The sequence below is a fragment of the Siphateles boraxobius genome, unplaced genomic scaffold, assembly GCF_051911475.1.
Source record: "Siphateles boraxobius isolate OS27281-9 unplaced genomic scaffold, OSU_SipBor_1 11, whole genome shotgun sequence".
NCBI lineage: Eukaryota > Metazoa > Chordata > Actinopteri > Cypriniformes > Leuciscidae > Siphateles > Siphateles boraxobius.
Genome location: NW_027508711.1, coordinates 1066408 through 1083126, shown reverse-complemented (window position 1 = coordinate 1083126; position 16719 = coordinate 1066408). Strand labels below are relative to the sequence as shown.

The 16719-nt window shown below is 36.5% G+C and overlaps 1 protein-coding gene across 1 annotated transcript; it reads left to right on the top strand.

Annotated features, from left to right (window-relative positions):
- Positions 1-1710: 1710 nt before the first annotated feature.
- Positions 1711-16387, top strand: dcaf12 (DDB1 and CUL4 associated factor 12). The gene is made up of 9 exons (XM_077248884.1): positions 1711-2208; positions 5579-5869; positions 8000-8275; positions 8462-8522; positions 10922-11115; positions 11212-11277; positions 11394-11556; positions 11688-11866; positions 14723-16387. Exons 1-9 carry the CDS (start codon positions 2152-2154, stop codon positions 14879-14881), a joined length of 1446 nt encoding a protein of 481 aa, XP_077104999.1. The 5' UTR covers positions 1711-2151; the 3' UTR covers positions 14882-16387.
- Positions 16388-16719: the final 332 nt, after the last annotated feature.

Sequence of the window (16719 nt, the reverse complement as noted above, 5' to 3'; positions counted from 1 at the left end):
TCAATACACCAAAAAGACTTGCTGTCCTGGTCACAGATGTGCTAGTGATACTTGTCTTCTTTTGAACTATGATATGTCTCCCATTATGTTGTGTGGATTGCAATATTTGATGTACCGCTGTGATATTACTCTGCTAATTCAGCCTTCACACAAGGCCGTGCATATATAGGCGTGAAACCTCCAACGGTATATTGGACAGTGTTTCAGTTTCATTGTTCAACCCCTATATATATATATATATATATATATACATTTACATATATAGTCGTGAAATTGTCTTGATGCAAAGTCTACTATTTTTTCTTTTGTTTTTTTTAGATGAAATATGACCCGCATATGTTCTTGACAGATTTCAAGAGGTTCACCCATCCCGTACAGGACTGATTATTCAAATAAAGTAAACATGGTTCTTCCTCGTCTACTTTTTGTGTCAGCATCCCTCAGTCTAGGCTGAACAGACTAGAAAAGGCTGAAAAGAACAGAGCAAACCCACTGCTGGATGCATCACAAAGAGCATTCTGGCCTGGAGTGAGTCAGCGCTCAAATGCACATCTATTGTTATAATTGTGAATCGGGAAATGTGCTGAACCTGATGGACAGGTGGAGCAGATCAGAGGGCTTTTGTCTTGACGATACAGAGATCTGTTGCTCTTAAAAGTGTTTCAAAATGTTTAGTTTTATTTAAAAATTATTTCAGACTTCAGTATGATAAAAGTTAATCTTCTTTTCAAAAATGTGTGGCTGTCACTGCACTGGTGTTCATGATGCTCACATTTTGTCCAGGAGCAGCAAAAAAAAAAAAAAGAATTAACTCTTATGTTGGTAGCTACCCTAGTGAAACTTCCAGTGGAACAGAAAGTAAGCAGCAACAAAGGTCACGGTTTAAGGAAATTCACACCTCACATGTTGAGTGAGGTTGATAAACAGCTTGTGTGTCGGACAAAATAAATGATCAGCCAATGGCATTGCTGAAAATGGGGAAAGATTTAAGGTTCAGATATTAACCAATCCAATAATTAAAGAGGAGGACATTAATTCAATACAACACATTCAGTAATGTGAATTTCCAAACTTGTATTAATTAAATAGATTATGAATTTGTTATTATGTAGCTCTTTACACTGGACTTTCTTTAAACCAACTTCATGAGGTGCTGGACACTTATTTCCTCTTTTCCTTCACTGTTCAGTCATCCTTTTAAAATAAAGTTTAGTATACTTTATATTTCTCTTAAAAACTAATTTAAAGAATGTTTATATATTTCATATAAACATTTTAAAGTTAATAACAAATTGTAGTGATCAATTTCAATTATCTACAATCATATAGGCCTAATTTGCAGGAATATTTTAAACTGACTGACAACTTAGCGAGTCCCCTAATAAATCATAGCATAATAGACTCTAGGTTTTTACCTAATAAATAATTTTCTACTGCGATTACATGTACATTAACATAACGACCACCAAATGCATTAACGTAATAATGTTGACTTGAATTTGAGTTTGATGACCAGAGCTTATTTTTACCCTGCCATAATTATAAAAAGGAGACATTGTACATTATAAATGCCATAAACATCTTTTGTGGATTTAAAATATAGCACAGAATTGTAATAATGAATATATATCTACAGCAGAACAAATCATTTACAAGCAGAAAATGAAACGTGAGCCGTAAAACGTGAAGGTAGAGAATGCACGCGTACGCACGCAACCGACGTGCACGCGTACGCTTGACCTTGTTTTTGTTGATGTTTGACTAGAGTGCGGCTGCGCGCGGCGATGTACATTGTCAGATGACGCGTTTAGTCAGGAGAACGACGGATATAGAGAGAAAGAAGATAGGTGAAAAGTGAGCTCGGTGCAGGGGAGGGGCAGCTGTACCGTTGTAGCTCCTCCACACAGACGGAAAACAAACAATCCTGCCCTGAAAAAGATCACAATCAAACGGATCGGGGATCGGCCACTAAAACAGAATCGGGCGGTTATTCTATTCATCCTCGGCCGACGAGACTCGGTTGGATTCGATTAGTCGCGCCGCTTTGCCAGCCCTAAAGGCCGCCGAAATAACCCCATCGCCATTATATGATCCAGTTCCCAGCGTCGCTGCTACCCTCCATGTGGGTGAGGGAACTGTGCGTGTCGGGCTATGGCGAGAAAAACAGTTAGCAGGAAAAGGAAAGCAGAGGAGCCCAAGGAACAACAGGTAAAAAAAACAAAAACAGATATCTTGTATACCTAACAAAAAACATTATATGCAGCCATATGCTAACCTCTCGTTTTATATGAAATAATAACCACGTATAATGTAAAACAGAAGCTCGAAATGTGACAGTTTACAAACAGGAACAGATTGCACCAGTCTGCTGGCTAACGTTAAAGGCTAACGTTAATGGTGTGGTTGTTAACTTAGTTGTTGTTGACACTGATCTGGCATTGGTGAGGTGGTTTATTAATGTGTAATCATTTATCAGTTGCCTTGGACATTGAGATTATGTGTCTGATTCTTAGTCCTGCACTAGATTACAGGATAATGATACTCCTGCAAGAGATAGACAGCATTAGCTGGTTAGTCGCCCAGTAGGACTGAGATCTGCTATAGTTCTCCATTATTTCATCATTAAGATGAGAAATATCAATAACACAATGTGTTTTTTTGCTGCACAATGATATTTTCTCAACATCAACATGTAATGTTATTAACATATGTATCAATGTATTCGATTGTCTCTTTATTGTGGTATAACCATAAAGCCACATTTCTTCAGACTTATTAAATATTTTATATAATTAGATATATTTTAAACAAAGGAAAACAGGCATATAAATGTAGTCTTTAAAGAAACATTACTACTATGTCCTGTCAGCAGGAAGAGTTTAATTTTAGCCAACTTTCACAGATGTGTGTGTACTTTATGTTAAACATGTGACGTTTTAATGAAAACATTTATCCTCTTTCTATATGTCACCTGCTATGAGTTCACCAAGGTCATATAGGTGCTGTTGAATTTGTATCATTTAAAATAATTGTCAATGTCAATATTTTTAACTTGTCTAGTTTTATCATTATTCATGATGAATATCTGACACATTATTTTGAATCTGTTGATTATTGATCTGTATGGATTGATTGGCCAGGAATGGCTTAGCCTTGTAGTGATGTAGATGTGGATTCACAGGACAGGATAGAGTTCTCATATGGGGGGAAGGGGTCTTCAGTGCAACACACTGACTAGTTTCTTTCCTTATTTGGTTTTGTTGAAGTTTCTGTTATCACAGGTTAACACTTAACGTTTGTGTGACAGCCATATCAAGAATCATTAAAAAAAATCCCTGATATCAAAGGCCTTAACAATTGATGTTAATAGTAACTAGACGTTATGAGGTGAATGATTGTCCTGACTATATATGTTCATCTCACTGATTATTTAAATTTCATATTATTATATTATTTTAAATATCATATAATGCAGTGAGTTTATAAAGTGAGCTTATCTAAAAATAAGTTTTTTTCATGGTTCAATACTTTCACATATCATAGCTTAATATACAGAGACAGTTACATCTAAGCCGTTTGAAGGTTTATTCCTCTAAAAGTGTTTGTGTATCCCGACCAGCACAACCCAGCATCATCCAATAATTTGAATTTGGGGGTGGGACTAGTCAGATTAGATATTTTTGTAGTACAGCTTGATTGTTAACGTTGATTCTTTGAGGTTTTCCCGCAGCTTTAAAACTCTTGAAGGACTTTTTTTTAGTATGATAATACACTTGCAGAGTTTGTGAATGGGAAGGAGGCGGTGTTTTGACTAAGATCCTATTCTGACCTACTTGGTCGTTAGGATCTGGGTCAGTCAGATAGGACCGACGTTTACTGGCCCCAAGGGGGATTGGAAGAGTTTTACTAGAGTAGAAACGCATCAGTGTTTATGACTAGCCTAGATCTCGTGTGGGACAGATTATGTAATTTCCGCGAGAGTTATTTATATGGGTGATGATGTCTTGATTATAAGCATTATGATGTCAGTGCTGTTTAGCGGGAACAAGCATTAAAATTAATGAGTCTCCGTCTCATACACACTGATTGTTGGGCCTACGGGAGCTGATATACTTCAAGCCATTGGTTTTACACGCCCCTGTCATGGCTATACTGGATTTCGATGCTTGCCGGGAGCACAGAATCGCTTTGTCTGCCAGCTGGTGTAAGCATCAGATTGATGCCCTCACTTTGGTTCTTTGGCTGTTTTGGTGCAATATATTGTGTTTGATTGTGCAGGGTGAGGTGATGAATTTTCAGTGCCACCAGGTGTTTTTCTTCGAATGCAATCTGTTTTTAAAAGCTGCAAAAGTGCCTACACAGTGCTGGATTGCAAAGGAGCCACCTTAAACCTGATGTCCTGTGAGATTGTTCTCATAATTTATGGTTTCTGTTTGAAAAAAAAGTTACATAATCAGAATGAGAGAGAGAATATGCAATTTACCAACAAAAAGCATTTTTGTGAAGTAAAATTAAGGTTTAAATTAACAAAGTTTTATGAAGAGGATCAAATGCTCACTCAAAGTTACTCTTGTAAACACTAATACTCATTTTTAATAAATTTCCAAATCAATATCAATTTTTTTAATGTGATGCTTAAATTTATTTGTAGCATTTAACATGATTGATTTGAGTTTTTAGTGGTTTACTAATTTATGTTGTGATTTTTATCAGTTAAAACGTGAATGCCTGGTTTCACAGACAAGGGTTAAAGGTGGGGTATGTGATTTGGAAAACGACCGGCAGATTTTGAAAATACACAATTCAAATGGTCCTACCTTCTTTTCTCCAACGCTGGCCCTGACTCCACCCATTCGAAGAACATGCAGCGCAATCATGCACGAGCGAAAACTCAGATGCGCGAGAGATTGTAATGACGATTTACTACTAATCGTGGAACCGGTTTTACTGACGAGATGCGCATGCGTCACGAGCTTTGAGTATGTGCACGAAGGGGGTCAAGCGCGCTGGGGGGAGGGTGGTGTGGTACGACCGTTTGATTGACAAACTTACTGTCCAATGATTCCAGGTGGTCTTGGAAATGATTAGCTGGAGTTTTTCGAGTCCTTCCCGTTCCACAGATGATTAAATTGCTTAATTTTCATTTCAGTGCTTCTAACTCAGTGGCTGTAAGTGGGTTAGGAATAGGATTTCAAGTTATTTTGAAAGCATGGACAAAAAAAAAGAATCACATACCCCACCTTTAAGTCTAGTCCCAGCCTAAAATGCATGTTTGAGCTGTTTTAACTAAAAGCACCTTGCAGTGACGTATCTTAAAATGTCAGCGCCATTATTTTTCTAAGAAACATTTATAAAAGCTACTTAAATGTCCTAATTGAACTAAGACCTAGTCCTGGCTTAGTCTAAGCCCTGTCTGTGAAACCATGCTGAAAATTATTATCAGTAACTGCCAGTAAATGCTTTACAGTTTGTTTTAGGTTATTAGCATTTTTTAAAATCACAATTGTTATTCAAGTAAATTGTTTTCATTTAGATTTTTTACATGTTGTGGAATCACTCCTTTTGGTCCCTCTGACAGTTTGACTGGTGTCAGAGTGCATTCAAGCGTGCCCGCGTGTCCAGCTCAGCGCGTCATGCCCAGCACTGGTGGCAGAGTCGGCGGTCGGTGGTGTGCTCTTTGAGAGGAAGGGAGTTTCGCCCGCAGCAGCAGCATGAGTGGAGCTTCCAGCAGAGTCTGCGTGGATTCGCCGCTGGACGCATCCCCGGGATCCTGAGTGAGAGAGAGTTCTCCCTCGGCCGCCTCAACAAGGTGTTCGCTTCCCAATGGCTCAACCACAGGCAGGTGGTGTGCGGGACCAAATGCAACACGGTGAGGTGGTTTATGATTAGTACTTCAGTATGTAATGTTATCAGTGCTGTACTGGTCTTTCCTCACATTTAAATCGTGAAATATTTGAAAGTTTACTGTTAATTTTGCGTTTGGTGTAAACTGGAAAATAGTTTACTCTTTCACAGTTTACACTTTCTTTCACTCTTTCGCTTTCACTCCCCACACATACAGGATGCAAGTTACTTTTATTCTCCAGATTTACTTAACCGTACTTAATTTCCCTGAGACACTTGCAGGATATTCTGCATATGAGTTGGGTATTTACATTACTAAAGTGCAAGGCATAAATCTTCCAAGAGAAAAGGCAAAAAATTTGACCTACTATTATTATGGTTTACAAATATATATATATATATATATATATATTTAACTAGTATTTTTCTTAAATGGCAAAAACACACATCAAAACTACTTAAACTTTAACTAAAATTGTAAATATTAATACAAATGTTGTGTCTCATTTATACTAAAATAACACGCCCTACCAGTTTGCAAAAGGTCGAGGCACACTGTCACCCTAAAAGAATATGCCTGGTTAAATAAGCTCTACTGTAACATGCTGTTGATTGAAACAGAAAATAATTTTGGCCTGTAAATTGATGCTGTTATAGAGTTTAACTTATTTAAAGTCCCCCTTAAAACTCATCTTTGATCACCAAAATGATAAATTTAAATGTTTTTTCCTGTCAAAATAATTTCTTCATGCCCTGAAATAGCTTCAATGTAACACCCTTGATTTGGTGGAAACATTTCTTATTATCAATGTAGGAAAAAGTTGTTCTGCTACTTTTGGGGAAACCGTGATGCACTTTTTTTTGTTGAATTCTTTAAATTGAAAAAAAAAAAAGAACAGCATTAAATTGAAATAGAAATCTTTTCTAATATTATAAATGTTTTTACTGACACTTTTGATCAATTTAATGCAGCCCTGCTGAATGAAAGTATTAATTTCTTTAAAAAATAAAATTCTTGCTGACCCCAAACTTTTGAACAGTGCGTATATGTATGTAATAAGCAGGATAATGTACATTTGGCACTTCACTATCACATCCTCAGACAGGGAAATCAAGACCCTGATTCCTATGGAGTTCTTTATTTTTGCAATAATGAGTGGCTAACTAATACACCCTTGCTTCATTTAGTATACGTGGAATCATGAATATGCATATTAGTCTCCTCCTCTACTCAGTCACACTCTACATGATGGCAAGAGGAAATACTGGTTTAATTCAGCCATATATGTGTGAACCAGAAACTGATTCAGAAGAAGTGGAAGAACGAATTATACAGGCTTTTCTACAAGTTGATGTTTAGTCTTTGGCTTGACTACTTAAGCAAACAACTAATATTGTGTTGCTAATTTTACATGTTCAAACCATGTTCCCGTTCACCATCTCAGAGTCAGACAGCTGCCTTCTGAAAATCAGTATTCTTAGAAATTTGAACAACTTAGAAAGGCATACAGTCCATCAATATATATCATGAACATAATTCTCCCGCTCTATTGCTAAATGTACCTAATTTTAATAACAGAAAAAATACCGGGAGAACCTGGCTTCTCTTTTGGCATGATATGTTAAAGCCCGCCCCACACGTTGAAGGGATTGTTTACAACATGTTCGTGGTGTAGAGAAGTTTTTGAGCTATTTTTTTCACTGCAGTTTTAAGAAGAAAATATTCAGCAATGGTGTTGACTGATGATTTTTCACATGATTTGTCTTAAAGCATATTAAAAACACCACATAGACATATTATAAACAACATTAAAAACTTGATTTTTGACCACAAGGTGAAATATTCCTTTAAAGGTATAGTTCACCCAAAAATGAAAATTCTTTTATCTCCATCTTGCTTTTCCAAACAACTAAAGAGAATGGCAACTGTCAAGCTCCAATATGAAACAAAAGTGCAAAGAATATGTTTTGCTATATGCTTCTAAGACTTTCATCATTGTTCTGAGATGTTCCAGACTACAATTTAGAGCTTGATAGATTTCACCTATTTATGTGCTTTATTCTGTGTGTGGATTTTCTAAATGATCTAATTATTTTTGATACAGAATTCCTACAAGAATGACTTTTGCTAATCCTGTTTTTCTTGTTCTTTTAGCTATTAGTGGTGGACGTCCTCTCAGGACAGATAACCAGGATACCCATGCTGAAAGACAGAGAGGGCAAGGGAGATGTCTCACAGGGTTTGGGTGGAGTGGGAGGCCATTTCCATTTCCAAAACGCAGGATCAGTCAGCCTGGATGTCCAGCAGGGATGTGGCATCCACGCCATAGAGCTGAACCCCTCTCGTACTTTGCTGGCCACTGGAGGTGACAACCCCAACAGCCTGGCAGTGTACAGACTTCCCACACTTGACCCTGTCTGTGTCGGGGATGTGAGTGCGCCCTTTGCTCCCTTTCTAGTTGTGCAAGTAGTGTAAATGTCAAATGGATTAGTGGCTTCAGCCTTTGGCTCCATAAAAAGGAAAAACAAAAGTGCTCTTAGTGGCTTGCTTTGATTAACGTAATTGAAAACAATTCTGTTATTTAAAGACTCAAGTTTGGTTCTATATTTCTAACAGGATGGACACAACGACTGGATATTCTCCATTGCGTGGATCAGTGATACCATGGCAGTCTCAGGTAAGAAGCTAGCAGATCCGGTTTTGAGCAAACACCGTGTCCTAACACATTAAGTGCGAGTGTACATTTCAAGAATTGCCAAAGTAATATTTCACCCCAAGCGCAAAGGGAGAAAAGAAATGGAAAGTATGTTTTGCATGAAGAAAATGGGACCTAGTTCCGGAACATTTAAGATTGATATTATTTTCATTACAGTTTAGCATAGCCTTGCATGCATCTCTTAGTAACATACTGTAATGTGAAAATGACTCATTCTCATAACTGTAATGTGATTTATATTTTTTACGTAAATCCATTTCATTCTGATTTTAATAAGAAAGAAAAAATGTCAGGACATGATGGGTTTTGTTATTTTGTAACAGTAATGAGAATTACATTTTGAGTTCTAGTAATGATTTATTTAACTAAATTGCCTTGAATTTGTCACAGTGCAAAAATACTCCTGAAACATGCATTTATTTAATGCAACTGTAAACTCGCGCTGGATCAGGCCAATGAGGGTCTTCTGATCAGCGGGTGAAGGGCTCTGCGTGTTACAAGTCTTTCCTTTTCCGCTACATTCAAGATTAAATTAAATACATTTTTTCATATGTATTGACTCGTTATTTCATCTGACTCCATAAATGAAAATGATTTTAATGATATCTGGGTATCATTAAAAGTGAGCGAATGTTTGATTATTCTTTAACTCTTTAATTATGTTTTACCCGCTCAGATTAGGAAACTATATCACTTAGAGGTCCTGCGACTTCCACAGGTCTCACGACACAATCTCGCCAGTTTTTGTTCATCAAACAGCGGTTTTTGGCTAATATCTTAAGTGGTCGGATTCACCCGTACTCGATCAAAAGATATTTTGATAGCCCCCATGGATTGCATACACTTGAACTTAATTCAATCGTTTTACTTCAGTAGAGTTTTTGGCCCTATTATAGGTTTGAGTCGATCGACTATACTTCCTTAGAATAGTTTGGATTGGCCTAGCCTGTGAGAAATCACGTAACACTTATCCAAAGTAACATTAAATTAAGACAGAGGTAAAACAGACGCACCCAAATTTAGGTTGACCAAGCAGCGCGTTTGCTGCCCTAAACGGAAATAAAACTCGTCTCTGCAAACCAAGTACACTTGAAATTGATGTCAAAATATTGGTCTTCACCAATCTGACGCAGAATTGCGGGAATATACGAATCCGATAATCTACTTGGAAAAACAATCTCAGAGTCAGTCAGAATAAAATCAAATGTTTACAATTTATTGACCAGGTAATGAAGTAATAATGCAAAATCCCATTCATGAGAATAAAATCATCAATTAATCATATCATAACAACAATTCAGAAATCGAGGAATTTGTAGAAATTATTACCTGGCAACGAAAATTACACACAGCGGTTGCGTGGGTAATCAACCTACAGACTTCACGAACCTTTTTGCTCATTTTCCTTATAAACCCAGATGATTCAATTTGCTTACCGAATGTTGGTATCTGTCATTATAATTAGATTTGGTCCCCTAGCGAGGGGCTCACAACTGTGAGATCAGAATGGAGGATGTGGGGGAGGGAACACCTCATATTTTGTAACTTCTTTTTGCTTTTCATTATGTTTGGGAGAATGAGACCATTTTACCAGGTGCACTGTGACACTTTAAATGATACCAAACATGTATAGTTACTTTTTTGTACACATTTCATTGGTTTTCAGTGAGTTTCAGGTCAGAAGGGGGAGATTGTTAAAGTGAGGTGTGAGTTGCACTGTGTGCTGCGTCTCGAATGTTGCTGTTACATAATTATGCAAGGAGGGTTCAAATCTTAATTCTCAGGAGAGCCTTTTGCTTTCTCGAGGGGTAGCCCAGACTTTCTGGCACCCGCCTAACAAATTTATATCTGCCATGATGACAATCAGCAGAATCACACTTTTTGTGTTTCATGTGGTAGTCCAGATCATATAATCTTATTAAATAAAATTTCTGCTACTCATAGCTGCATACTTAAATATGCATGTTCTAATTATTCCTGTCATTTTTGTCATTTTGCACAGCTTTTCACTTCCATTCAGGACAGAATAAGTGTCTGATACTTTAAATTTGATATGTTTTTATCAATTTTTTATCTGGAATTTTTCTTGGAAGTTATCTGGAATCTTTTCTTGTTCCTCATATTAGTCTATTTTGTTTATTTATTTTTTTAGCTGTGTTATAAGCAGGATAATGTACAGTCAACCAGTCTTAATCACTAAAATAACCTGTTTAAAGCTATGCAAGACCCCTCTACTTTCCCTGACTACCCTGTCTGGGTGTATTTTAAGATTAATTAAACATTATCTGTTGTTGTACACGGTTTACAGATTCTACTGTTCCATTAAAGGAGAATGCATCTTTTTTTGTTCACTGGAGCAGGATCTCGTGACGGTTCCATGGGTCTGTGGGAGATATCAGAGGAGGTGTTGTCTCAAGCGGAGAAGCGTCAGAATGTGGAAGGTGTTCCTAGTTACTCCCACATTTCTCACCGCGCTCTCAAGGACATCCCGAAAGAGTACACCCACCCCTACAACTGCAAAGTGCGCGCACTAGCCTTCAACAACAGCCATAAGGTCAGCGGCTCTCTTTGATAAAATTGGTTGTCTTTGTGCGTTATTCAAGCTCACCGTTTCTCCAATTCCACTTTTATAATGTCATTCATCCATTAGGAGTTGGGTGCTGTTTCTCTAGATGGATATTTCCATTTGTGGAAAGCACAAGACAACCTGTGTAAGGTACAGTTACCAGTATTTTTTTCCTCTCTCATATATTTGCTTTTTATGCCAAGCTCAATATTTGATTTTTGCAATAGTCTCATGACTGTTTTTTTTCCGTTAAATTTGATTTTCAGGAGCTTTCTACCAAACTTCCTTACTGTAAGGAGAATGTGTGTCTGGCGTACGGGATGGACTGGTCAGTTTATGCAGTCGGCTCTCAGGCTCACGTTTCTTTCCTTGACCCCCGGCAATCGACTCAGAATATCAAATCCGTGAGCTCCAGGGAGCGTGGCAGTGGTAAGGGTTTTTTCTTCTTTTTTTTTCTTCTCTTCCTTCCAAGATAGATCAGACAAAGTTAAAAAGTTCTATTTTGCAATGCAAACTGGTGTTTAGTTTTCTGGTGTTTTAAAAAAATGATTATTTCTTAGGTATTCGCTCTGTGAGCTTTTATGAACACATAGTGACAGTAGGCACTGGCCAAGGTTCCCTGCTCTTCTACGATATCAGGGCCCAGCGTTTTCTGGATGGCCCATCCAGCACACCCGGCGGGTACCGGAATCGCACACCAGAGGGCATCCTTAAACTCTCCACAGGGAGAGGATGGCTGGTAAGATTGTCCATTTTGACCCTGATTCTCTCTGCCTTGCATGTGAAATTTTACATATTGATTAGACCTTGATTGATTAGACTGATCTATGTATTTTTTATTTGATGTAGGCCATTGCAGGCACTTAATTAAATATTTTATTTTTATTATTATATTTGACATACATTAGAGCTGCATGAATCTGGAAAAATTTAGTAAAAATAAAGATCAAGATTCTCCCACGATTCTGAACAGACAACTAAAACAAATAACGTTATTTACTAGAGGTTCTTACTAAATGTTAGTTACTGTAGTCTATTTAAAGTGTTTAAAAAATGACTCATAAAGACTTCACTTGTTACATTACTGGATGAATCAGCGTTTGTGAATAAATGTCTTGCATGAATGATTCAATGTCAAATACATTTTTACCAGTCATTTGTTTCCACCTACTGGCTTAATGATGTAATTCATACAATATTGTCAAGTAACTTTCAAAAGGTGATGTACTCCATTTTGTTCACTACTGTAAACATTAGTGTTTATATCTGAACTATAAACTTTTATCTCAGTACTTCTGTGATCATTTGAATTATTGTAAGACGGAGATAGTGCGTGGTTGAAAAAACTGTGTGAAGCTATTTCATACATGTCAACTGCTCTCTCTGGCTTGTTGTTACTTTGGAATAAGATTGCGTGGCTGTTTGAATTTAGATTGCGATCTTTTCACGATTAATTGTGGAGCTCTAATGTACACCGTTCAGAAGTTTGGGGTCGGTACATTTTTATTTTAATTTAGGTCTCAGCCAGGCTGCTTTTCTTTGATCAAAAATACAGTAATATTGTAAAATATTATTATAATATTATTATTTAAAATGTTATGTTTTAATATATTTAAAAATGTAATTTATTCCTGTGATGTCAAAGCTGAATTTTCAGCATCATTACTCCAGTCTTCAGTGTCACATGATCCTTCAGAAATCACTCTTGTATACTGATTTGCTGCTCAAGAAACATTTCTTATTATTATCAATAATTATTATCATACTTATTTTATATAAACATATTTATAGATTAATTAGAAAGTTCAAAAGAGCAGCATTTATTTGAAATAACATTATAAATATCTTTATTTACTTTTGATCAGTTTGAGCCATCCTTGCTGAATAAAGGTATTCATTTGTTTAAAGAAAGTCTAACTATTACCAAACGTTTTAAATTAAGTCTGATACCTAAACAATTATTGTTTTGCATTTTGTTTATTTATGGTACTTTCATACTCATTTGATGTTCATGTAATATTGCTATTTTCTTCTTCTGATTTAAACACCGACCAACTACCTAATTTTTACCATGGGCAAACCTTGCAATTAATTAGTCTATATATAAGCTCCTTTACAAAGTGCTTACTTTAGCAGTCGGTTGCCTGCAGCATCAGCCTCTGCTTACCTTATGGAAGTTCATTAAGCAGGCTGCATTAATCAGGAGTCCACATGGAAGTATAACTGCTATTTGATCGGTTTAATTGACCCACTTAATTTGCTGCCCTTTTGTTAAAACTTTGAATAATTTAACTATGTAAGGGATAATGCACAGTTAGCCACTCATTATTGATATTATATAAATAAACAACTCCATACATCAGGGTCCTGATTTCCCTGTCTGAGTTTTTTTGTGATAAGGAAGTGCCAACTGTACATTATCCTGCTCATTACATACATATACGCAATGGTCAAAAGTTTGGGGTCAGCAAGATTTTTTCTTTAAAGAAAGTAATACTTTCATTCAGCAGGGATGCATTAAATTTATCAAAAGTGTCAGTAAAGAAATTATAATATTAGAAAAGATTTATATTTCAATTAAATGCTGTTCTTTTGAACTTTCTATTCATTAAAGAATTCTTTTTAAAAAAAAAGTGCATCACGGTTTCCCAAAAAGTAGCATCACAACTATTTTCAACATTGATAATAAGAAATGTTTCCACCAAATCATATTAGAATGATTTCTGAAGGATCATGTGATACTAAAAGGGGTGGTTGATTATGATTACACTTTTTTAACTTTAGTTAGGGTGTTTTGTTGCTGTTTGAGTATAAACTACATCTGCAAAGTTACAACGCTCAAAGTTCAAATCAAAGGGAGGTATCTGCTTTTAAATAACTAGTTTTTTAAGGACTACAATAAACGGCTGGTAGGGACTACATGAGCTTCCTCCCGGGTTAGTGGGAGGACATCACAAACCCTAAAATTGACATAAACCCCGCCCTCGGGAACACGCAACAAAAGGGGGTGAGTCCATGTAGAGAAGAGGAAATCGGAGCTGCTAACACACAAGCTGTTGAAGCTCCGCCCTCTGTGTCGGGAGTAGCAGCTCATTTGCATTTAAAGGGACACACACAAAACAACACGTTTTTGATCACCCTTTAAAAAGGGACAATTTTAACATGCTATAAAAAAAATTATCTGTGGGGTATTTGGAGCTAAAACTTAACATACATACACTCTCTGGGGATATCAGAGACTTATTTTACATCTTGTAAAAAGGGGCATGATACCACCCCTTAAAGACTGGAGCAAATTATGATGCTGAAATTCAACTTTGCTATCACAGGAATAAAATTACATTTTAAAATATATTAAAATAGAAAAGTTATTTTAAATTATAATAATATTTCACAATATTACTGTTTATACTGTAGTTTTTATCAAATAAATGCAGCATCAATCAACATAAAAAACATCTTTCATTTAACTTGAACCAACATTTAAAAAATCTTACCGATCCCAAAATGAACGGTAATGTATATATATTTGAGGCTGCAAAAATATCAGTCAGGTTCTTGTACCGTTTCTAAAATGCAGATTCTTCTCCCACAGAATCACGATGAAACATGGAGAAGCTACTTTTCTGACGTGCGCTCCTTCCCGAATGCCGTGTACACACACTGCTACGACGACTCCGGCACCAAACTCTTCGTGGCCGGTGGACCCCTGTGTTCTGGCCTACACGGAAACTACGCCGGCCTCTGGAGCTAACCTCCGTTCATCATCCCTCCATTTTACTCTCACGTACCATGGGCTTATAGGCCATCTTCCATTTTTCTCCTCACTCTTTTTTACTTTCAGTTTAGCTTCTATCTAAGATCATCCTCTATTTCTCAATGGACTCAGGAGCATAGATGTGATTCTCAGCTGTTTTTTTTTTTTTTTGCTTGTTCTTCTGTCTTTAAATTTTCATTTCCCTATTGTACTCCTGAATTCACATCTGTTTTTGTGTGTGACGAAAAAACTGCAAAGAAAAAAAAATCAGAGATGTGACCCTGGCTGATGTCTGATATCCAGGAGACGTTCAATTGAGTCCTGAAATTTTTTAGGAGGTTTTCTCTTCTGTGCATTGGCGGCCTGAACTTTTCAGAACTGTGAAATAGTGTAAAAATATATGAAAATATTTAACAGTCTCGCTGGGCATTACGCTTAAGATTTTTTTTTTCTTCGTTTGCTGAATTTTTTTTTTTTTTTTGGTTGCTAGAAACATGGTGTGTTGAGTTCTTGTTGTGATTTTCGAAGACCTGCTGATCAGCCCTCTTTCTTGCCTCACAGTGGACTGACATTGTGCATCCTGAAAAGGCTAAGAATCGACATTTGAAGATGAATCTTGGTAAATTGAATGGACAGCATGACCTGTAACCTCACTCTGCAGTACTGGACACTGGAGTCAAGACTGCAGATATATGAAGAGCACGGAGTAAACATGGACATGAATCGCAGAGCGATCAATAAAGACTCGCCTGTTGTTTTCATTTTTCATTTTTCCAAAATAATGGCAGGGAGAGACAATTGAAGGAAATCAGATACAGTTTGTGTTCTGTTGGAGGTATCTTGGAGAATGCCTCTTATTGCTGATTCTGTACTAATGCACGCACACACATTCGCATCAAGATTCCCTCTGTGACATTTAGACATCTAATTTATTTTGTGTTGTTGCCATCACTAGCACTCATGACGTTCAGGTACAATCATATTTGTTAGGATTGTTGCTTCTTATCTTCTCTGCTCAAAGGTAGGGCAGTATTGTGTGACATTCTTGCCTTTCCCGAGTCTTTCTGTGAAAGACTTTTGCAGATTGAATTTGTTTAGGCTTTTCTTTTTTCTTTTTTTTTTTTACATGGAAACTTTCATGAAATTGTCACGAAATTCTTAGTACAATGACCACAGTAACAGGCATATATTAAGCAGAAATTAACCATCACTTTTAAAATGTATTTTATTTATAAAATGTATATGTATACATATTTGGAATCTAATAGAGGGAGAATACAGTTTATGTAAATGTCAGAGGATATATGTGCGTGTGTGGGAGTGAACTAATCTGTCATTATTTTGGTGGTGCCCTTTTTTATATACACTTCCTGAATGTTTTTACAGATTACAGAAGTGTAAAGATATTGTACAATATAAAAACAAAACAAGCAGAAGAACAGTAACATGAGACAGTCTTCGAAAAGAAAATTAATAAAACTTTATTGATGTATTTTTCTTCCATTCTGGCTTTGCATCATTATGTTTCTTTATACTGAAGACTTTTAAAGCTTTTAATATCAATTTATAATTCGTATTGAGAAAAAATTTGTATATTATTTATATATATTATTTATAATCTTTTTCTTTTGGCCATTTTATGAGGAACACTGCACTGTAGTGATTCACTTGACCGCTGGGGGCACAAAAATGTATTGTGACCATAGGTTAACTATAAACTGGCGTGACAGAATGCTCGTTCACGATTATGATCTGTAGGCACCCGCAATATACATGTACAATAAAGCATCATTCAATAGAGGAATAGAGAGGGACAACTTTTATTTTAAACGCCA

What these genes read in the sequence shown, in the direction of transcription:
- dcaf12 (XM_077248884.1), top strand. Translation starts at nt 2,152, where the DNA reads ATGGCGAGAAAAACAGTTAGCAGGAAAAGGAAAGCAGAGGAGCCCAAG. An exon ending in GCGGGACCAAATGCAACACG is followed by an intron (nt 5,870 to 7,999) that starts GTGAGGTGGTTT and finishes TTGTTCTTTTAG; the next exon opens with CTATTAGTGGTGGACGTCCT. An exon ending in ACCCTGTCTGTGTCGGGGAT is followed by an intron (nt 8,276 to 8,461) that starts GTGAGTGCGCCC and finishes TATTTCTAACAG; the next exon opens with GATGGACACAACGACTGGAT.